This window comes from Chelonia mydas, chromosome 1, assembly GCF_015237465.2.
Source record: "Chelonia mydas isolate rCheMyd1 chromosome 1, rCheMyd1.pri.v2, whole genome shotgun sequence".
Lineage (NCBI taxonomy): Eukaryota > Metazoa > Chordata > Testudines > Cheloniidae > Chelonia > Chelonia mydas.
This window is the reverse complement of record NC_057849.1, coordinates 29,034,715-29,058,174: the sequence shown is the minus strand read 5'-3', so window position 1 is coordinate 29,058,174 and position 23,460 is coordinate 29,034,715. Positions and strand designations below refer to the sequence as shown.

The window sequence follows — 23,460 nt, the reverse complement described above, 5'->3', positions numbered from 1 at the left end:
TTCCCAGTATGAGGCAGGAGCCCTCCCCTCACGGACATTCCTGCCTGTGCTTCCTCCCGGTATCCCGCTTTCCCACTTACCTCAGGGCTTTGGTCTCCTTCCCCCGGTGAACCTAGTTTAAAGCCCTCCTCACTAGGTTAGCCAGCCTGCTGGCAAAGATGCTCTTCCCTCTCTTCGTAAGATGAAGATGCTGGCAAAGATGCTCTTCCCTCTCTTCATGACCTGATAGGTTGTTTCCAGATTTGCTCTCTATGATCTTATAATAGTGTAAGCAGAGTCAGGATGAGCTCTACCCTGACATCTGGTGGTGAGTCATGGTGGGTTGTGGAAAAGAACTCTAGGGGCTGATCTCATTTGCATAGGCACACCCACCCTGCCTAGATGATCACTTTGGCTGCTCTAGGAGCCCCAGTTTCTCTGTTATTGGGGCAGGAACAAACTGTTATTATCCTGATTATGTGAATCAAGGACAGTGGAACTGTACTTGGCCTTTTGTTATGATGGAGGGACTCACCATCAACTAAGCAGCACTCGCTAGGCAAGGTTCATGGGTTCCAAAACCCAGTGAATGGAGAAAGGCTGGGGATAAGTATTAATACTTGGTGGTATGGGTCCCTGGTGAGGGCTTTGCATGCTAGTTGCACTTCCTCCTCTCTTCACTGTAGAGTATCAGAGCTAATTTTGATTCTATTAGAAGTCTAATTACAGGCTGCTGAGCTGAATTCACTTTGGGCTAATAGTGCACCAGCACTGAGGCTCCCCTACTACAAGCTGAAATCATAAAAGAGCTAAACTTACTAAGAGCTGAAATCACTGAGTGTTGTGTTAAGTAGTGGGGGAACCTGAAGATATGTGGCGGAGCAGTTTGTGGGATGGCTGGCAAAGCAGAGCAGCTGGTGGATGCCTGGAGCAGCTCATGGGGGGGGTGGCTGGCAGAGCCCCGTGGAGAGGTGAGGCAATCAGCTTTGGACCATGTAAGGTGCCCCTTAACCTCCCCCCCACCCCGCCATCTCCACCCAGGTTGGGAGGTAAAACTCTGCAGATAAACTTTCGAACTCTTAGGCTGCCCTGACCAGGGACAGAGACTTTTGGGTCATTGGACTTTTGGGACTTTGGGTGATTTTGGGTTGCTGGACTCAAGAACCAAAAGGAAAGGACATGCCCCAATTTGCTTGGGGTGGGTTTTTTGCTCATGGGTTGTGTTATGAATCCTGTTGGTCGTGTTTCCCCAACATAATGCGACATTGTTTCTCTCTGTTATTAAAAGGCTTTTTGCTACACTCAGACTCTGTGCTTGCCAGAGGGGAAGTATTGCCTCTTGGAGGCGCCCAGCAGGCGTGGTATATATTCATCCCAGGTCACTGGGTGGGGGCTCGAGCCGGTTTTGCATTGTGTTATTGGAATGGAACCCCTAGATACGGAATCCGGCCCTTGTTGCTGCCAACTCTGACGGGCAGAAGGGTTACAATAGTTAACAAATGTGGAAGGCAAAAAATGATAGACAAGAGTGAAGCGTGACTGGCTGTTAGGTTTCATTTTGTTTCTTTCTTTCTTTCTTTCTTTTTCTTTTTTTTTTTGTAAGAGATCTGAATGTTTCCCTTAGGGTTAAAATTCTTCTTTAAGGTGTCAGCTGTCTAGTTCCTGCTAAACAGATGGCCCACTCACAACCTCTTCAGAAGGTTATAACACATCACAGATTAAATCCCCAAGAAATGCTTCTGAAGTGGCCTTCCAGCAACTCCACCAAGCAGAAAATTACAGGCCTCCTGGGCCTAATTCCTTCTGCTTGTTACCACCATATCCATCCATCTTTTGGCTCATCCCTGGGGCTCTCTTCTCTTTCTGCTCTGCTGGACAGGGAATGGTCTCCAGACTTGTGGCCCCCCTCCAGCAGCATCCTACCCACACCCAGTTCCTGCTGTCATCACCAGCAATGTGTCTCTGTCCCCTGCGCTTTCTTTCTTGGCTGGGAGAGGGGAAAGGCCGGTGGTCTCCAGCAATGTGTTCATTCCACCCCCACCTCTTAGCAACTTGATGGTGGCTGTTTATCACCCCCCTGGGCCAAGTGAATCCCTTGACAGAAGGCCTTTGGTATCAAAGGATGGTGAAGCACTGGAATGGGTTACCTAGGGAGGTGGTGGAATATCCATCCTTAGAGGTTTTTAACGGCTTGACAGAGCCCTAGCTGGGATGATTTAGTGGGGTTGGTCCTGCTTTGAGCAGGGGGTTGGACAAGATGACCTCCTGGGGTCCCTTCCAACTCTGATATTCTAGGATTCTATGAAAGGCATCAGGGATGAATGGGGTCCCCTCTCCCCTCCTCCTGCCTTTCTTCCTGGTCTGCCCTACACAGAAACTGTGACTTTGGGCTGAGGCTGGTCTGGCTCCAGCACTACAATGGTCCCAACCCACCCTGCGACCACTGCTTCCGAAGCATCATTATTTCCCCCGTCCTCCCCTCCCCCTGCACTGCTGGCCAGGGGGTGAGAAAGGAGGGGGGCCTCTTGCTCTGTCAGGCCTCCCCCCATCCCGCTTAGCCGCAACCTCCCTCTGCTCAATCTCTGCCTCGCCTCCGGGCAGGGAGCGGGAGCGGGAGCGGGAGGGGCTGCTCTCCAGCCTGGATCTCCGTCCATCCTCCTCAGGGCCGGGATGGAGGGGCTCACCGCCGGCCTCCTCTCCCGGGGGCTGGCCGAGGGCACTGGGCAGGCGGCCCGGCGGGAGGGAGCGGGGAGGCTGCGGGGTGGGATGGTCCCAGCCCCCTAGCGGCGGCCCGGCTCGGGGGGCGCCTCTCCTCCCCTTCCCCGCCGGCGGGGCTGCCGGGCCGGGCCGGGCCGGGCCGGGCCTGGGGGGGGGCGGTTCTTCCCCCGCCCCCTCGCGCTGCACGCCGGGCGGACATGGCAGCCGCCCGCCCCCACCTCAGCCGCCCTGCCGCAGCCCGCGGGCAGCCAGCCGGCCCCGGGCCCCGAGCCTGAGCGGCCGCCGGCGGCGCGCGCCCCTCCCCACGCCCCGCTCGCCGCCGCCGCCGCCCGCGATGGAGAAGAGCTCCAGCTGCGAGAGCCTGGGCTCCAGGCCGGCTGCAGCCCGCCAGCCCAGCGTGGACTCGCTCTCCAGGTACCCCGGCTCCCCCGCCAGCCGCTGCCCGCGGGAGCGGGGCCGGCCCTGGCTTTGGAGCTGCCGCCCGCGGGGCCTGTGTGGCCCCGCGAAGGAAGCCGCCCCCCCCCGGGGGTGTCTCTGCGGGAGCCTTTGCTGAGCAAACCCTGCAGTGATCCCCCCCCCCCCCGCTTGATGACAGGCAGGGGGCTGGCTGGGGATATTCCGCCCCTGCTTCGCTTGTGGGCGCCCGGTCTCCAGCGGTCACATCCCTGCACCCGGGGCTGCTTCATTTGGGGGGAAGTTTCTTGGGAGGTGGGGGTGGAAATCAGGTTTCTGGGTCCGTTGGTGATCTGGGGTGGTCCCCCGTAAACAGCCCTTAGAGGAGGATTTGCGTCCGGTGATTGATGGGTCTTAAAAAAACCAACCACCTCAAATAAACTCTCTGCCAACAAAGCAAAGTAACAGTGGATAAAAGCGATGGAACTGGTGCAAGTTTTTACCCAGCAGGGGAAAAGGGATTGAGGTCCCAGGTAGGGCAGGGCTCCGTGATTTGACATTTGTCCTTGGAGGTGGGTTGAAGCATTCGGCCTGGATTGATGGCTCACACTGAAGCTGAAATTGAGGATCAGGCATAGCACATATATTTTTAATGTAGTGATTTGCAGTTGAATCTGTGTTGATTTAAAAAAAAATGGACAAAGAAAAAGAAAATCCCCTCGTAACTAGTTGGAAAACTTCCAATTTTTTGTGATTGCTTGATGTTTTGTAAAGGCTTTTTGAAAATGCGTAATTTTCACTTGTTTTAAAACATAACTTTTGTTTGAAAATCAGTAAGACCTCTACAAATATTGTGTAATTATACAATTCAGCACTTAAAAATCTGTGTGGTTAATCCATTGGATCCCATAAGAAGTGATTGTGTGTGTTTTTGTGTTTACAAAATTGCACTCGTATAGTTCTCAGTAATGATGCTTCTGGGATATGTTGATAGCGGTGTTTGACCATTTATATTGTAGCAGCTCCTAACTTTTGAGTACTTGACTTTGTATCCTTAATAATTTGCTTGCAGTGTTGTAGCCTTGTTGGTCCCAGGATATTAGCGAGGCAAGGTGGGTGAGGTAATATCTTTTATTGGACCAACTTCCAATAAAAGATGGAATGAAGTTTCAATGAAGTTGATCCAATAAAAGATATTACCTCACCCACCTTGTCTCTGTAACAACCTTAATAATCTTTTATTATTGTTTCTGTATAATTTCCTAGGTTTTCAAAAAAGCAAGTAGAAAAAAACAGAATTTCTATCATGTGGCATCATATTTACACTTATAGGGATCATCAGCAAGGTTGGAACCTTTAGATTCTCCCACAAGGACCCCTGCCACTTGAACTAACTGAGTTACTGATAGAACTAGTAGGTTGTCATCCTCTATTGTGGACCAGCACTAAAAGGGAGTGGGACACTTTGCCAGTGGGTTTTACAGATGTTTGCTGACATCAGAGGAATGGTGAGACTCAGGAATTTTGGGTGCCATTCCAGGCTCTGGAGGAGAGTGTAAGTCTCATCTTGCTGGAGTCTCCAGTCCACCCAATCTTGTTTCCCAGCCATTTCCAGTTCCCTCCTCCCAGGTCCTCATTTGATCTCTCTTCCCCACCCTGGCTTGAAGTCAGCCCCCTTGCTGAATCACAGAGCTTCCCCCTCCCCTCTGGCTCCTTGTCAAATTTGTCTCTCCTCCACCCTACTGGTTCTCAGTCCTCTTGCCCAGCCAGTCCCAGTTCTCCAGCTCCTCATCTAATCTCATTTCCTGCCTCCCCCCAGCTCCCAGTGTACCCCTTAGTTTTTCTTCTTGGATCCCAGTCACCCACCCCCCCAACTCCCAGTTTCTCTCCACACCCTGCCAGCCTCCAGTGCCAGTTTTGGACTCCCTGTCTCAGTTTACGCCCCTTTCCCCTCCCACAGGTCCAGCTCTTGTCCCCTCTTCATTAAAATCAAGACGCTTTCTCCTCCACGCTGATCCATTGAGGGTATATCTACACTTTTGAGCTGGGAGTTTGATTTCCACCTTAAGGAGGCATTCCAGCCCTAGGTCTGGTGAATTAGACGAAGATTTCTAACCATCAGAGGAGTGAAGTTCTGGAACACACTCCCAAGGGGAGCAGTGGGGGCAAAAAAACCTAACTTGTTTCAAGACTGAGCTTGTTAAGTTTATGGAGAGGATGGGGTAACATGACTGCCTACAATGACATGAAGCTCAGGTGTGGCTGCTAGCAGCAAATCTAATGGTTGGTGATGGGATGCTAGGTGGGGAGGGCTCTGAGTTACTACAGCAAATTCTTTCCCTGTTCTCTGGCTGATAGGTCTTGCCCACATGCTCAGTATATGGCATGGCAGTTTATGGGGATGGTGTGGGAGTACAGTGTACTGTGCAGGTGCCATAATTAGTTTTATAAATCTGGCTTTCTTATTTAATAGTAATAATCCCTTTCAGAATACAGATACAATTCAATCAAAATTCACAACTCTTACCTATGAAAACACGAAAACTTGTTGGGTTATAGGAGCATGAATATCCATTTTAAATTAAATTAGAAAAACTGGAAAGGTGAAAGATGACCTGACAGATACGATGCATTCATACCCCACCCTGACATAATTTTATCGTACAGCTTTCTTAGATCTGATTGCGAAGTTAGGTCAGTTGTGTAAGCCTGTAAGTACATAAGATGTGTTTCTGGAAACACATGTGCATACCCTAGAACTCACATAAGTAAAGGTACTTGAACGAGAAAGTGCTATCAGGATGATACTGTAGTCTTTTGGGAGTTAGTTTTTCCTTTGTAGTGAAGTATGTGGGATATGTCAGCAATGGTATTTGACATTTTATGTACTTTAAAATGGAAGGATGGTCTAGTGCAGGGGTAGGCAAACCTTTTGGGCCAAGGGCCACATCTGGGTGGAGAAATTGTATGAAGGGCTGGGGCAGAGGGTTGGGGTGCGGGAGGGAGTGCGGGGTGTGGGAGGGGGTGCGGTGTGCAGGAACAGGCTCAGGGCAAGGGATTGGGGCAGAGGAGGGGTGCGGGGTGTATGAGGAGGCTCAGGGAAGGGGGTTGGGGTGCAGGAGGGGTGCGGAGTGCAGGAGGGGGCTCAGGGCAGGGGGTTGGGGCGCAGGAGGGGTGTGGGGTGCGGCACGGGGCTCGGCAGGGGGTTGGGGCGCAGGAGGGGTGTGGGGTGCGGCAGGGGACTCAGGGAAGGGAGTTGGGGTGAAGGAGGGTGTCGGGTGCAGGCAGGGAGCTTAGGGCAGGGAGTTGGGGTACGGGGTGCAGGAGGGGTTTGGGCTCTGGCCCGGTGCCGCTTACCTAAAGCGGCTCTGGGGTGGCAGCGGCATGCACCGGGGCCAGGGCAGGCTCTCTGCCTGCCTGCCCTGGCCCCATGCTGCGCTGCTTCGGAAAGAGGCCGGAACCACGTCCCCACGTGGCGCCTGGGTGCACAGGGCTCTGTGCCCTGCCCTTGCCACTCCTCCAGGTACCTCCCCCGAAGTGCCCATTGGCCGCAGTTCTTGGTTCCCGGCCAATGGGAGCTGTGGGGGGTGGTGCCTGGAGCCAAGGGCAATGTAGGGAACCCTCTGCCCCCTTCCCCCTTATTTTCTAAAAATGGGGATATTAAAACTTCCTATCTCACAGGGGGGTTTGTAGGATAAATGCATTAAAGACTGTGAAGTGCTTTGATATCTACTAATGAAAAGCGCCTTGTAAGAGCTAGGTGATATTATTATTAATAGAACCTGTTATGTGTGCATTTCATGCAGCTTTTACTCCAGTGAGTAACCTGCAGAAATAACTCTTCATGGGGATAAACAAAATCTGTTGCTTATTTTCTACCACAACCTAGAAGAACATTTAAGAACCAGTTTGCTTTCTGTTGCACACAGAAGGCAATGACGAGCATGGCCATAAAAATTGATTCCCTTTTGCAGTGTGTGAGGTTGAATCTTTGTCAACAGCACAGATAAGGAGTTAGTGATTTTTCTCTTTGTTATGGAGGAGTCTTTCTCCTGTGTCTTCTCCCATGATGATATGTCACTGAATTTGGCTGCAAAGTGTGGGTCATTAATGGTGATTTGGAATCTTGATGGCTCCCATTAGCCAGGACAAGTGACTGTAGATGGCTCTGTTTTGCTTGTAAGTCTTCCTGTATAAGTGTGTGCTGGTAAGTGGGTAACGAAGTCTTACAGTGACATGTGATCAGGTCACCTGAACTGGAATCCATCTCTAACGTGGTGCTTTTCCATTTAGAAGGAGGGGTGGGGACTCAGAGAGGGACAAAGGATTCCCACCTTGTGCAAAAGATATATAAGCGGGTGGAACAGAACAAAGGGGGCTGCAATCATGAAATCCCCTAGCTATCACCTGAGCTGGAACAAGGGTTGTACCAGGGGAAAGGATTGTTCCCAGACTAGGAAGGCATTCAGTCTGTGATAGAAGCTTATTGAAACATCTCTGAGGGTGAAGTTTTCATTTGTAATCACTTTCTTACAGTAGGTTTAGACTGGCATGTTTTATTTTATTTTGCTTGGTAATTCACTTTGTTCTGTCTGTTATTACTTGGAACCACTTAAATTCTACTTTTTGTATTTAATAAAATCACTTTTTACTTATTAATTAATCCAGAGTATGTATTAATACTTGTGGGGGGGTGGGGTGGCAAACAGCTGTGCATATCTCTCTATCGGTGTTATAGTGGGCGAGCAATTTATGAGTTTACCCTGTATAAGCTTTGTACAGGGTAAAATGGATTTAGGGTTTGGAACCCATTGGGAACTGGGCATCTGGGTGTTGAAGACAGGAGCACTTCTTAAGCTGTTTTCAGTTAAGCCTGCAGCTTTCAGGGGACGTAGTTCAGACCTGGGTCTCGGTTTGCAGCAGGCTAGCGGGTCTGGCTCAAACCAGGCAGGGCACTGAAGTCCTAAGCTGGCAGGGAAAGCGGGCTCGGGGTAGTCAAAGCACATCAGTTGGCAGTTCCCAAAGGGGTTTCTGTGACCCAACCCGTCACAATCACACAGTATTTTTAAAAGGTATTTGGAATAGATCTCCAGCTCTGGGTTCTGTTGTTGTGCCAGATGGATGGGGGTGAGACTAGCAACTAGTGGGGGGAAGGAAGTGTTCAACTATCTCCCACCAAAGAGCATTCACATGCCTTGGGGAATCATACCAGCTAGCAACCTCCACCAATTCCTTTATTCTAGAGCTCTGTATCTACAGAGTTCAAGTTATTCTTTGCCTTGCTTCTGAGAATTGATACTTTAAATTCTTAGCTCTTTCATTTTGGTGGTTCTGCTTTCTTTTCATGTCGATCTGTTTTACTACTACTTCATGTAAGCTAGCTTAACTGCAAAAGGAAATAACTTTAGAACTCGGAACATCTCATTTTTGTGGATGTTGTCTTGAACTGTAAAGACTGGATAGTTTGCATTTAGCCTTTTTAAAAAAATCCTGATTCCTTCGATAAGTCCATTTTGTTGTAATAAAAGGCCTTTGAGGCACAGTCCAAAAATGTTGGATGGCCTACCACAGGTGGAAAGATTTATTGCTCACTCAAGAACCCTAGTCATTTTAATGGTGAGGAAATGTATATATCCTCTGCGAAAGTTAGGTCTCATGCTCCCAGCAGTGTCTTAGCTCACCACGGAATGTCTTCAGGGCCCTGGAATCTGTAGTTTACAGTGACCTTGTATCTGAAGTTTTGACTTCAGAATTACTTGATGACTTTAACTCAGAAATAAACAGAATTTGGCTTAACCATTGTTAAAACAAACTGTTTCTAAAATTAAGAGAGAAAGCCCTACTCTTTCCCCCCCCCCCCCCCCCCCCCCGTGATGTGCATTTTGAAATCAAGCTACATAACCACACAGGTGATGTGAACACACCCCACTGTTAGGATTTAAAAAAGTTTGTTGTCCCATTGAGTAGCAATAGTTCAATGCAATACTTGAGCAACAGTCTGTTGTTTCTACTAAGAAACAGATTCAAAGTGCCTGTGTGAAGTTATGGAGTTGAATAATAAACAAACCGTGTTATGGGAAAAGAGTATGGAGTATTATGGGTAACTGTTGGATCACAGAAACCCCCTTGGGGCTACCAACTGATGTGCTAAGACTACTTCTGCCCCTGCTTTCCTGCCTTGGCAGCTTGGGATTTCAGTGCCCTGCCTGGTTTGAGTCAGACCAGCTAGCCTGCTGCAAACCCAGACCCAGGTCTGGACCACGTCCCCTAACAGCTGTAGGCTTAATTGAAAGCAGCTTGAGAAGTGTTCCTGTCTTTAACACTCAGATGCTCAACTCCCAATGGAGTCCAAACCCCCCAAAAATCCGTTTTACAGGGAAAACTCATAAATTGGTCGCCCTCTATAACACTGATAGAGAGATAGGCACAGCTGTTTGCCCCCCCCCCCCCCCGGTATTAATACATACTCTGGGTTAATTAATAAGTAAAAAGTGATTTTATTAAATACAGAAAGTAGGATTTAAGTGGTTCCAAGTAGTAACAGACAGAACAAAGTGAATTACCAAGCAAAATAAAATAGAACACGTAAGTCTATGTCTAATACAGTAAGAAAACTGAATGCAGATAAAAACCTCACCCTTAGAGGAATTCCAGTAAGCTTCCTTTTACAGACTGGCCTCCTTCTAGTCTGGGTCTAGCATTCACTCTCACCCCCTGTAGTTACTGTCCTTTGTTCCAGTTTCTTTCAGGTATCCTTGGGGGTGGAGAGGCTATCTCCTTAGCCAGCTGAGGACCAAATGGAGGGGTCTCTCAGGGCTTTAAAAAGACTTTATCTGGTGGGTGGAGACCCCCTCCTCTCTCCTATGCAAAGTCCAGCTCCAAGATGGAGTTTTGGAGTCACATGGGCGAGTCACATGTCCATGCATGACTCAGTTTTTACAGGCAGCAGACATTGTCCACGTGCTATGTTGAACGTCCTCATGTAGACTTCTTATGTGGATTGGAGCCTTCCAAGATCCATTGTGTGTTAAGTGCTTCTTGACTGGGCATTTAAGTTGCAAATTCCTTTCTAAAGAAGCTGACCAAATGCTTTACTAAGGCTACTTAAAAATCAAGCAAGTACACAGCCAATATTCATAACTTTGAATACAAAAATGATACATGCATAGAAATAGGATTAATAGATTTAGTAGATCGTAACTTTTACAGAGAAAGGTTACATGGCATATGTAGCATAAAATATATTCCAGTTATGTCATATATACATTCATAAGTATATTTCCATAAAGCCTTATGGGGTGCACTGTCACATAACAATTAATATTCTAACCCTATTTTATGAAGAATACAAATAGTTCTAACAGCTGTACTTTAGCTCAGGGGTTCCTAAAGTGGGGATTGCAACCTCTGGAGAGTCACAATCATTCTCCCTTTTCTTCCCTTTCTTAAAATAGTTATACTACTTACTCTTATGGTTGCATTGATAACTTTGATAACATGAATTGAGCATAAACAGATGCAGTGATGCCTGCCTTAATCTGCAGACTGGCTGAAACAATAGCTGTAAATGGTGTTAAGGGCCCCGTTCATCTTGATTATGGCCCTGTGGACACCTACTCTGACGGCAACTTAAGGTCCTATTTGAAGCATTCTTCCCCGAGGACGAGGCTGACATTGGAAGGAGATGAATTTGTAATCCCTTGGGGGCTTTCTCTCTGAATTTTAGACACCAAAACCACATTGCTGCCAGATGTGTCACATTGGTGGATTGAGTTGCCTTGTGATGACTCATTGAAGTTACAATTCGAAACTGAAGATTTTTTTGCCGGTTTTGGTGGTCAGTGAAGCACAAATATCATCACTTTTTTCATAGGCTGTGAGAATGCTTCTTCCTTTTGATTCCTCATATATATGTGAGGCAGGATTTTCAAGAATGGGTGCCATTAGAAATAAGTACAGTCGGTGGCTGAGTGTTGAGAATGAGCTACTTTTGTGTCTGAGAAACTTCACGCTGTGTCTAGAACCAGTTAACAACTCCAGACAGGCTCCTCCATTCTTATTAATCATTAATGTTAATATGTGAAAGACAAATTATTACACTTAATTGAAACAAATATATTTGGGTGCAAATTTGTACAACTGTACATTTTTGTGTATGTTGCTAACATAATGAATGGATTATAAAGTCTTATAATTTGTTTGTATCATAGGGAAAGTCCATTATCAGGGGCTGAGGATTTTGGGAGGGAACCATGAAAATACTGGTAGCCTAAAAGGGGGTGACAGTTTTGAAAAGTTTGGGAATCACTGACACTCATACAGTTGACACTCATCTGTTTCTTTAGTAGTTGTATTATAATTAGCATGGGGAAAGAGAATCTCTGCCCTGGAGAGCTTGGGGCTAGCTTTTTAAAGATATTTTTGCAGATGTGCTAGCTAGGTGCCTAGTGGGTTTTTCAGAGGTGCCTAGGTGCCTGACTGCCATTGATTTAGACACCGAACCACCTTTAAAAATGTGGCCCTTGGAGTCTAAATAGACAAGGTAGACAGAGGGTGGGAAGAGGAAACAGTGTCACACAGAGATGAAGTGACTTGCCCAAGGACACACAGCTAGTTAGGGGTAAAGGTAGGATTGGAATGCAGGTCCCTGACTCCCAGTCCTATTTGCTTGACCGTGCTGCCTTCTTTAGAGATGGATGCTTGTGTTTTGTTTAATAATCTGTTTGCTTGACAATTTTCTTAATTACAGATGATTTACAATTAAAGAAATAATTATCCAGCCTCCTTATACTTCAGAATTACCTGTTTTATTGTCAAACTACATAATTTGCTGCTACTTCCTGGCCCTATAGATCCTGGAGACCCTTGGCTGCTCTCACAATTCGCCTCAGCATTTTGTTGTTAAGGGCATATTTTGCCCACTGATGGTAATTCATAAGAAGAACTCTTGGGTTTTGGTCAACATTATCCCTCCATCTTCTGTTTAGTCAGACACAAGGCTGGACACCATAAGGGTGTCTGTCGTCCATCATCTCAAGTATATGTCCTGCTCACAGAAGTAGTAGCTTACATCATTTCCTCCCTTTAAATTATTGTCCTGTTAGCTGTGCTCCTTGAAGTATAACTTTTACTTCTGCTGTTTTCTTATCATTGTCCTTCTTTTCTAATTCATTTATAGCTTCTGTACAAAGACAGGAACTGATTCTGAAAAATAAGGAAAAGCCGAACACACCCTCTCAGCCTAATCAACAGGATCTGTAAGCTCCTGGCTTCTCCTTCATGATCCTTTTTCTCTTGACCTACTTTGCTGCTATTGTTTGTTCAGTGCTTATAGTGTGTCTGGTGCTGTATAAAGAGACATGAAAAAGATTTGGGGGTGGTGATGGGTAGTAAGCTGAACATAAGTGCCCAGTGCAACACTCTGGCCAAAAGAGCTAATGTAGTACTTGGATGCATAAATAGGAGAATCTCAAGTAGGAGTAGGTGGTTTAGGAAGAGCAACAGGAAGTGAGAGGGGAAGTGGGAATAAATGAAATGAGGAATCCTATTAGCTGTTTCACTCCCAATAAGCAGTAGTGCATTTTAAGACAGTTAAAAGTGAAGGGTGGATCTGTTTTTAACTGCTGTAACGATCACTACACTTCTGCAAGGGTTGGTTTAAAAAATTCAACAAGACCCAGAAAAAAATTCAGTGGAATTTTTGATGTTCATGTTTCTCCTTTTGTCTACTGTCTCTATTTTCTTTTGACAGATAGTTTTTAGTTATCTAGCCATGTAGTGGTGGGACTTTCTCCTACCTTTCTCTAGTCTTTTACACTCCATTAAATCTTTTCCATTCCTTTCCAACCTCCCACCTACCTTATGGAGCAAAAGAGCTAGTGGTTCTCTAATCCACACCCCCAGATGCAGTAAATAACATTTGAAGTGCTGTTCTAGTCAATAAAGTGACTATGTAAAAATGTCACCATTTTACAGATCTCTGTATACTGAGTCATCTGTTGACTTTGATGAGAAAAATAAATCCTCATTCCTTTTTATACTTGTTAGTCCTGTAGAGCCAACACAGCTGAGAGAGAGGGAGCTGGATTCTACTCCATTTTGTGGCTCATAAACAGACTTCTTTATTGTGTTTTAGTCAGTTACACCTGTGCAAACCAATTGAAGACAAATAGAGGTTCCCCAGGTGGTGTTGAGCACATAAGTTAAAGCCAATGTGCTCAACAGATGTAATTGAACTCTTCTTACTAGAGATGATTTGCGAGATAGAAAGAGCCTTGCTTGACCCTCATGTTGTGTTAGCCGGGTTGACAGTTGAAAAAATGCAAACAAACCCAAAGGTCATCTTTTTATTTGTAAACTGAACACATTTGATCCAGAACTTCTCCAATGTCTTTTTAACAAAGTCACTCTTCAAAGTAAGCTGAGATTTGAAATTCAGGCTCTCCTTATAATTGAAAACAGGAGTCCCACTGCCTTATTGAGAAGGAAGGATCTCAGCTCCTTGGACAGCTGTTGTGTCCCCCATTACTGGGAGCACCTTACATCAATGTATGGAAGCTCAAAGGCCCCAATCCTCAAAGGTATTTAGGTTCTTCACTTGCATTGACTTCAGTGCAAGGTAGGAACCTAAATACCTCTGTGGATTTGGGCCACCGTAACTATGTAATATAAGCTTTATTGGAGATGTATCCCCAGAGCACCTCACTAACCTCTGAAAGTCGTGGCCCAGCATGCAATGGGCTGTGTAAAACCTCAGAAGAATTTTCTGAGGAGGGAGCCCCATGATGGGAGGGGCAGGCAGTCTCTTCAGTGGTTGTTCCAAAGCCCCAGTCACAGAACAGTGTGATGCTGGATGAGCCCTTCTTGGGAGGGGGAAAATGTAGTAGTTTCCTGCTGGATGCCATAACTTATGAGCTAATATCTGCTGTCAAGCAGCTGATCAGCTGTGACCCATTACTTATGTGATTACATAAGAACGGCCATACTGGGTCAGACCAAAGGTCCATCTAGCCCAGTATCCTGTCTTCCAACAGTGGCCAATGCCAGTTGCGTCAGAGGGAATGAACAGAACAGGTAATCAAGTGATCCATCCCATGTTGCCTATTCCCACCTTCAGGCTAGGGACAGCATTAGCAACATCAGTATAGCTTCTGGTGATCTGATGGGGGCAGGATCATAACCATCTTCTCCATTGGTTGTGATAGGACAGTTACACTCCAGTGCAGTAGGTGGATGTATTTCTAGTTCTGATTCCAGACCATGACTCCAAGTGGTCTCAAGCAAGGAAAAGCAGAAACCCTATTGCTACATTGCTAAAGAAGTTACCTCCACTCAGCAGAAGAGGTGCCCTGGCCTTAGATTTTTTCCCTCCTCTTTTAGGAGGGGAGGAACTATTTAAGTACCTTTATTTTTCTTATTTAGGTAGCTCAGGAAAGATGAGTAGTTATTTTCTTTAGCAGAATAAATGCTTTTCTGGGTGGGGCAAACATGACTTCCATTATTTATGGATGCAACAGCCTTGACTGTTAGGTGAGCAATCTTGCAAGATTATCCCCAGTATATAGATGTGACAATTGATATATGGAGAGGTTGGGGACTCACCTTTTCAAAAGCGTTCACTCATTTTGGATGTCTCCATTTTTGGGTGCCCACCTTGAGAGAGACAGAACCAAATTTTCCAAACACCATTTAGACACCTTCAGAAGTGGCCAGTATGTCGAGTGCTAAACTCTTTTGAAATCCTGCCCATGCATCACAATGGAAGCTGCTGGATGCTGAGCTCTTTTAAAAAAATCTTTATTTAGGTACCTCTGGGAGTTGGGCTTTTTTAGAAATCTGGTCCCAGTTGTGGGTGCTGAACACTTGGAAATCTGGACTATGGGGTCTGATTTTCAGAAGTGCTGAGCACCCACATCTTTGGTAGATATTGATTTACCGAGGGACACGTAACAGTTCAGTGGCTGACCTGGGATTAGAAAGTAGGCTTCTGATCCCTATTCCAGGCTTCGTCTGCAGTCAGAGCACACTGCATCTCAACATCTGACTGCTAGAGAATATCTAGGTATCCTGTTGGAGGATTTCTACCAGATAATAGGTGACTCTCCAAATGGGGGTGTATTTGCGTGCTGTATTCAAAAGTACATTTTCTTCTTTCTTTTAATTAATCCCAGTCTGGAATTACAAATGTCAATGATTAGTCATTTGCTGGTATTTTTAGTTACTAACTTTTTAATGAAAGATAAACAGCATGTTTGACAGGGCAAGTTATTTTCTTACGCGAGTGTTTAATACTAGAGAAAGGAATGCAACAGGATAAGGACTGAGTTATGGTAGGTATATAGACTTACTGTTAAATCGGTGTGTACAGCGTCTAGCATAATAGGGTCCTGTTCCGTGACTGGAACTCCTAGGTAATACTGCACTACAAATAAGAAGTTATTTTATCTGTTCAACCTATTTGGACTATCTTCCTTTGGTTTCCTACCAACAAGTACAAAGTCTTCCGGTCTTTTTCTTGATCCAGTTCATGCAAGTTTTGTTGCCCTAATTATTACTTGGTAAAGATTTAAGATCATCAATTAGTTTCAGTTTCTGATTTTTTTTTTTTTTCCTTGCATGCACTGGGCTGTTCTAACGTGTTGACTAATAAGGTCCCCTAATAAACTGTTCTCTGGGGAATCACTAGAATACATCAGCATTTTGGCCATGGCTTCATCCCTATCTCTGCTCTTCAGAGAAACCTGTGCAAAATAGTACAATCTCTCTTTTAATAGGCTGTGTTTGTTTTGTTGACTCTGAAATACTACCTCCACTTTCTTTTCTCAAGGGGAACCTTGATTCAGAGTTCAGTACTGCCCTCTGCTGCGTTGCATCTTTGGAAAGCACCGAGTACGCTTGTAGATTTTCTCACCCTTACAGTACCCTCCCCCCACCATCTTTTAGCAATGGCCTGCTGTGTGAGACAGGACTGAACTGAGTAAACTCTTAGCAGGCAGTGTTGTTTGAGTTGACAGTAACGTACGAGGACTGTAATTTGGGTTACATACCCAGTCTATGTTTTTGAACCTCCACCCTTTAAATGTAAAGTGAAGTTTTAGTGATTAGAAATGGGACCAAACTGGAAACCCTATAAACAGAAAACCTCAGTGTGGGAAACAGGCCCAACTTAGGTTTCCCTACACTGACACAACAGAGTGCCTCCTTCTTTATTGGGGTGGCAGGGAGAATTATCTGGCCCCCTCATCATAATATCCGAGCACCTTACCATCTTTAATATATTTATCCTCACAAAATCCCTGTGAGGTTGGGACCATTATTCCCATTTACACATAGGCAACAGTGGCACAGAGAGATGAAGGCCCAGTTTCTTAAAGGTATTTACGTGTCTAACACCCATTGATTTCAGTGAGAATTAGGCACCCAAATAACTTTGGGACTGGACTTTAGGGCCTAAATCCTAATGACTTTCAGTGAGACCTAGGCTCCTAAGTGACTTTTCAAAATGGGCATTATGTGTCTAAGTCACCTGGGCCACACAGTGCTAGGTAACTCCTAAATACTTTTATAAATCTGGGTCTGAGTGACTTGCCTGAGGTCACACAGGAAATTTGTGGCAAAGCAGGGAATTGAACCTGGGTGTCCCAAGTACTAGGAGAGTGCCTTAACCATCCAACAGTCCTTCTCACCCTTCCTTCTTGGGAATGGCGATTCATTTGCTCTGCCCATCGTTCACTGTTATCGCTATTAAGTTTGCAACCAAAATTACCAGTGATGCAGGCACTGGTCCAGTTCCTTGTGGATCAAGACCGGCTGAGTCACTTCACATGGGTTATCCATCTGCTTTCAGATAGTAAGAAATTTTGATCCATCCTGACATGGGCTGTATTTCAACTGATGATGCAGAGGTAAAATGTGGTGTATTCCCAGTACTTGTCTAAAATCTTTTGGATAAGAATATTATTTTGGCTTTTCCTTTGCATCTGAGTACCATCCTGCACCAGCCTGGAGCATGTTACTAGGCAGATTCCTCTTTTGTTTCTCTCATGGATACAGATCATGATGTTGTCAGTCTTCCACATGATGTTTTTGATTTGGGCCTATGTCACTTGTATTCTTCTGTTTTTACCTTCTGGGCTGTTTGACTCAGGAAAGGGTGATACTGAGGGTTGCTTGTTGTTGTTAATTATGTGCTGCTTTTCAGTTAGGCTTTGGGTGTTGGCTTTCTATCCTTGGAACCTTACTAATATTTCAGACAATCGGCCTGTTGTTTAGCAAGTGCTGCAGGCCTTTTGTGAATTTTGGTTAAAAAAATAATAATAAAAGAATGACTAATTGAGCATGAGCAGTGCTGGTGAGACTGTAGTCCATTGTGTAACTATTGAGAGCAAAATTTGCATTCCTAGAAAAGCTTGTTCACGGTCAAAATATAGGGCACTCCCTTTATTGCTCATGGGAAAACATGTACTATATATTCAGCTCAGGATGCTACTTAAAAGGATCAACTTTATAGAAAGTGACATTTTCTTTGCTTGGAACACTGAAGTCAGATTGAAACCCTGGTTTGCTTGGCAACAGAAGTGAATCTTTCTTATTCAGGCAAGTATCGTGGGGGCTATTTTAAGTCTGTCACAAACATGCACAATGATTTGTGTGCTGAAATGGCTTCTTTTAAGATTGTTTAGCACTGTGACATGGCCAAATCTTTTGAAAGGGAAGGTTACAGTCCTATGTTATATAACTGTCTGCCTCTTCTGAGTGCCAGAGGGCACCCGCCAATTGGCTCTTTCTTATTTCAAAAATATATTTGTCTGTGGCTTTTTTTCCTGAGATATGTAAGTCAAGCAGAAGATAAAGTAGGTGTTTGACAATCTTCAGAGAAATCATGACTTCTAGGTAACTCTTAAATGTAGTCAGTTGTATACTGGGTACATGTACAGTATAAATACAGTATGCTGAGCTTTTGTATGTGTACTTTTATATAAAAGTATAATAGATTAAGTTGCTGTCTGTATGTGCATTCTGTTGTAGGTAGGATAATCTGTTTTTCTGGTCCATTTTGCTGTGAAGATTCAAGTCTGACTCATCGATGAATGGGAGATAATGCTTCCTTTGTCCATCTTCTCTTTTAGACCAGTGTTTCTCAAATGCGGCCACGAGGGGCTTTTCTTGCAGCCACAGCCTCCTGGGCAGTGATTAGGGGGGTGGGGTGGACGCAAAGCAGCGGCCCCTTCCCAGGGGCCAGCAGGAGTGGTTGGGCCGTGTCTCCCTTTGGAGGGACACAAGCTGGAGGAACAGGCAGCCAGTGAGTTCCGCACCTTCCCAGGCAGGCAGTGGGATTGGGCTTCAGCCCTCGGGTGGCAGGCTCCAGCCACGGGGCTTCGGGCTCCATTCCCTGGTTGCGCGGTGACGGGCTCTGGCCCTAAGCTCATTCCCCCATCACCTCTGCCCCCCACTGCCTCCCCCAGTGCCCCGTCACCCTTGGCCCCTGCTGCCTCTGTACCTACCTCTCCATCCAAGGCTTAATTTGTCCCTGGGCTTGCCGGGGCTGAGTAAGTCTGTTGTGAAAAGTGATATTTGTATGTTTGTTAATATCACTTTTCACAGCACACTTAGTAGCTAGCAAGTCTTAAAAAAAAGCAACCAAAAAAAGTAACATAAACAATAAGAAAAATGACAAGAATGGTCAAAGCACCTTATTTGTGTTTCTATTCTGTTTAGGTCCAATAAAGAATAGAGACAACTGTACACTATTTTTATTATTGAATATGTAAACCCCCCCGCCCCCCCCCCCCCCCCCAAAAAAAAACCACCCTACGTAGATAGATTACAATGATTTGGACATGTACCTGTGCAAATTTATTTGTTTTTCCTGAAGTTAATTAAGTATTTTAGGAAAAATCGTCACAGCCAGAGTTGGTGGCTGCACTCTGAGGCCACCAAAAAATTTGTTGTGAGAACCCCTGGTTTAGGATGAGAGAGTTCTTCGGGGTCCAGAATGTCTGTTGTACTGTGTATGTACAGTGCATAGCACAGTGGGACCCGAATCTCAATTTTGGCTTTTAGGTGTACGTGTCATACAAATAAATTAAAATAGTAATCTTTAAATGTTGTAGTTTGGGATCCTATTCTGCAACCCTTACACACACACACAAGTACTCTACTCCTGCCGATAGGCAAAGCAAGCATCTGTTTAAGTACTTTGCAGAATTGTGCCATTAAGGGGCTACTGCGTAGTCACTGGGATCCTTGCGTGAATGAGGGTTTAGGCCATTAGTGAGCTGCTAAATGGGAAACCTGGATTGAACAGCAAGGTGGACTTCTTGTCTTCAGGCCAGCACTGGCTGGGTGGAGCAGAGTAGAGATATCTCAGAGGACTGGGTTCTGTTCTGATATGACCCAAACTTTCTTCGGTATTTCTTTTTCCTTCTGTGAAGGAGAGAGAGGAGCAGGGAAGTGTGTTGAAAGGGAAGTGTTGCCATCTTGGATGTTGAAAATGAGCAGGGAGTGCTCAATAACTGTGTGTGTTTATGCTTTAAAAGAAAGTACACGAGGTACTAGAAGTGCTCCTGTGCATGGCCCGACTACGAAATTCAAACCAATTGAATGCCAGTTTTCTGGCATCTGGAATTTCCAAATTAAATTGTTTTTGCCACTAGTCATGATTAATTTGCAGTTTTCACCTTGCGTTTTCAGGATTGCACATAAAGAGAAACTTTGAGAAAAACAGGAAGAGAGGAAATGGAAAGTATATTCTGCAGTGCTTCTCTCCTTTGTGACCTCTGCAGCTGAAACAGCCTAGCACGGTGCTGCATTTTATCACCTGTTTTCCATATCAGTTCAGTGGCTGCCGAAAGAAACTATACAGTTTGATACAGTGAAAATGTGTGAGCAGCTTATACCAATTAGTGTCCGAGCAGCTGGCACGCCTCTGCAAGCAAAAAGCAGCTACTTGTTGCAGCAGCAGGCAGGAACATTCATAAAGAAAGCATTGGAGAATCAGTCTGGCATCCTATGAGGTTATTTTGCTTACTTTTCTCATGAGAATGAGCCTGGCAGAGATTTTCAAGCTTGGGTACCAAATTTAGTCTCCTAACACGTTATTCAGTCACCCTAAATGAAAGTGGCCCTATTTTCAGAAGTGCTGACCACCCCCACCCATCCCGTTATGTTTACTAGGAATTGCAAATGCTCAACACCTTTGAAAATCAGGTCAAACTTGTATTTAGGAGCATAAATAAGGATTTAAGAGACTAATTTTAGGCACCCAAGTTTGAAAATTTTGGCCATTATTTTTTCTTCCGGAGAGACAGAGGCATCTGTCCCTCTCTAGCCCTTCAGAGGCTGAACAAGTGTAGCAGAAAAATAAAGTTTTGGGAAACATCCCCTCCCAAGCTGCCCAGGATTGGTTAAGGCTATTGATCTGCCACATGTATGCTTTTCTGTGTTTTTGTTGATCAAGAGGTGGAAACAATTAAGATGCGGCTTAGGAAATTACCACTATAGTAATTACAAGTCCTGATGGCTGATTCGTCTTACACAGTTTCTCAGAGGGACAAAGTAGTGTTATGACTTTACTCTCGCCAAAAGTTGTGTCAGTGCTTGAGTTTCATATAAATCGATAAAATTTGTTGCCACAACTTTATTTTCAAAACCGGTGACCTACGAGGAAAGGTTATGTTGTATACTTGGGATGTGAAAAAAACCCATAGGTTTTATTTTCACAGAAGAAACCGTTCTGGAATTTCCCTAGGATATCTGTTTCCTTTGGAGAAAAATCTAAATTTTAGACTATTTCAGTACTAGGTACTATATGGGGTGAAATTTCATTACTGCTTAAACAGTGTGGCAATCTGTATCGAGTTTAAATTTCCTTTTTTCACCTTCAAGGTCCTTCATAATTAGACTAACTTCAGCTTCTATGCCCTTCCTTCCTTGTCTGCTCTTATTCCTTATTGCATCATCTTCCCATCCTCACACTGCCAGATCGTCTGCTTCTTCCAAAATAGTATCGATGCTTTCTTCCACACATGGAATGCCCTTACTGAACGAGTCTGGAGGGCCCAAACCCCCTCCTCCTTCCAATCCCTTCTACAAGAATGTGAACTAATAACAGGCAAATAAATGGGCAAAGCAAATAACTGATGGTACATTTTTTTAAAATCACTATATGTTTTATTTCTGTCCTTCACCCTTCCTATGCGGCTTGCTTTTTTAGATTATGAGCTCTTTGGAGCAGGGACTGCATATTATGTTTGGAAAGCATCTAGACTCTTGTGGGTAATCCTAGTAATGATCAGCACCCTACCAACAGCTGAGCCACTGAATTTAGTTCTCATTATAATTCCCTTATTAGTTGCATATATCTGCTCCCCATAGTCCAGGGCTCAATAGTGAGGGTAAATATTAGAAGAGGGCATTGCTGACTCCATCCTCTGGACAAATCTTGGTCTAATTTATAGTTAGAAACCTTTAGAAATGCGTTTAACTATTCTGCCAATGTAAAATATAATTATCTGGATGAGGAGTATGACTGTACATCGGTGGTAGGCATACCCCCAAACTGATTGTGATTGCAGGGAAAAATTAGGATCAAAATAGCAAGAAGACCCTGGAAAGTCATTCTTGGTCATTTCCCCAAAAGTGCCTTTGAATCACTGCAGGGATCTCTGTTCCCAGTTAATAGTGGTAGCAAAACAGGGACTAGGCAGAGCAGCTGGGTTTTGGAGCTTGAGATGAGCGCTAGTTAGGAGGTACTTGGGAGACTGAGGTGTGCATTTTAAAGGATCAGTAATATAATATTTAGCGCTTCCGAAGAGCTCCAGGTATTTTGAAAACATCAGTGAATGTAGCTGCGCAGCATCCTTATGAGGGGTCAGAAATCGAATTATCCCCATTTCACACGTTTGTTTATATGGGGCCAGATCCTCACATGGTGACGTAGCCCTGTTGACTACAGTGGAACTGTGCTGATTTACACCTGCTGAGGTCTGGCTGTTAGAGTTCTCACACATACATGGCCATCCCATTTTTGGGGTGACCCGTCCAATTTTCAAAACCAGCAATTACACAGAACCATTAAAATCCACAGCCACAAATCACCCCCATCCCATATTGCCATTATTTCCCAGGTAACAAATTCCTCCCTGACATCCTCATCTCAGCCCCTCCATAAATATCTGCAAAAATGGGTAGTTTCACAGTGGGTCTGGAAGGCTAGCAAATCCCTGGGAATGAAGGTTCATTGCAGAAGCTAAGGACCCTCATAGAGAATGCCCGGGCAGCAGCTCTCTCTGTTCCATATTAAGGAATCTCCACCTCGAGTGCCTCCACTGATTGTAACTGCAGTAGTGTGGAGCAAGAAGAGCCCCAGGGGGTCTGTTGGGTAGCCTAGACCCATGTCATTTAATGGTTCAAACAAACACCTTGAACTCAACCCAGAAGCCCACAGACTGCCAGTGCAGCTCCTAGAACACTGGTATAATGTGCTCCCAGTGCAAAACACCACATAACAGGCAGGGCTGGATTTACACCTTATGCGCCACTAGGCACAGCATCTTCAGCATGTCCTTCCCCCTGCCTACAGCTGACCTTGGTGTTTTCTGTAAAAAATTAAATGAAAAGAAGTATAAACACAGCCTCCCCGGGAAGGCACAAGACCCTCTGCCATGCATAGTGCTCCCCGCCTGAGCTGGGGCACAGCCCGCCTGAGCTGGGGCACAGCCCACCTGCCCCAGGCGAGACACAAGGCGGGGACTGTACCTCTCTACAAGGCAAATGGTCCCTGGGTGTCTTCCATCCCTTACGCAGCACGGTGCAGCAGCCATGCTCTGGCTGTGCCTGTGCAGGTGAATAGGGTGCTGGCCATGTGCCTCCCTCTCTCTCCCCTGCATGGGGCAGAGGCAGGGGGCGAGCGAGATTGGGAAGGAGCTGGGATGCTCCCAGCACCTTAAGCAGCTTCCCCGATGGGCCGGGGCTCACAGCACCCCCAGGCAGGCTGACTCGGATGCTCACCCTGCTCCAGCCCCACATGCTGGGCAGCCATCAACCCGTGCCAGGAACATGGCTGCCTGCAGGGGAGCTGTATGTATTAATTTTTAGGCGCCCCTAGGCACATGCTTACTGTACCTAATTGGAAATCTGGCCCTGATAACCGGCAGTCTGCCATGTTCCAGCCTAAGCACAGCTTCTGAATAGGCCCAAGCAGAGTGCCGTACAGTGGTCTAATCTCAGGGTGGCAAAGGCTTTGATATGTTGGAGAGACGACAACGCAGAGAGGTTAAATGATTCGTCCAAATCACACAGAAGGCCTGTGGCAGACCTAAGAACAGATCTCAGTTCTTCTCATTCCTGGTCTGTGTGTTAGCTGCAAAA

General features: G+C 45.6%; 1 protein-coding gene across 3 annotated transcripts in view; it reads left to right on the top strand.

Annotated features, from left to right (window-relative positions):
• The first annotated feature begins 2,909 nt into the window (after positions 1-2,909).
• Positions 2,910-23,460, top strand: part of MTMR2 (myotubularin related protein 2) — an 82,716-nt gene continuing 62,165 nt past the window's right edge. The window contains exons 1-2 of one of the 3 annotated variants that reach the window (XM_037889788.2): positions 2,989-3,111; positions 12,269-12,347. Coding sequence is in view for 1 of the 3 variants with exons in the window: in XM_037889778.2 (XP_037745706.1) it covers positions 3,032-3,111 (80 nt within the window). In the remaining 2 variants the exon portion in view is untranslated. Of the gene's footprint in view, positions 3,112-12,268; positions 12,348-17,665; positions 17,686-23,460 lie in introns of those variants that run through there. The other 2 variants (XM_037889778.2, XM_043529234.1) reach the window with 2 other exon arrangements.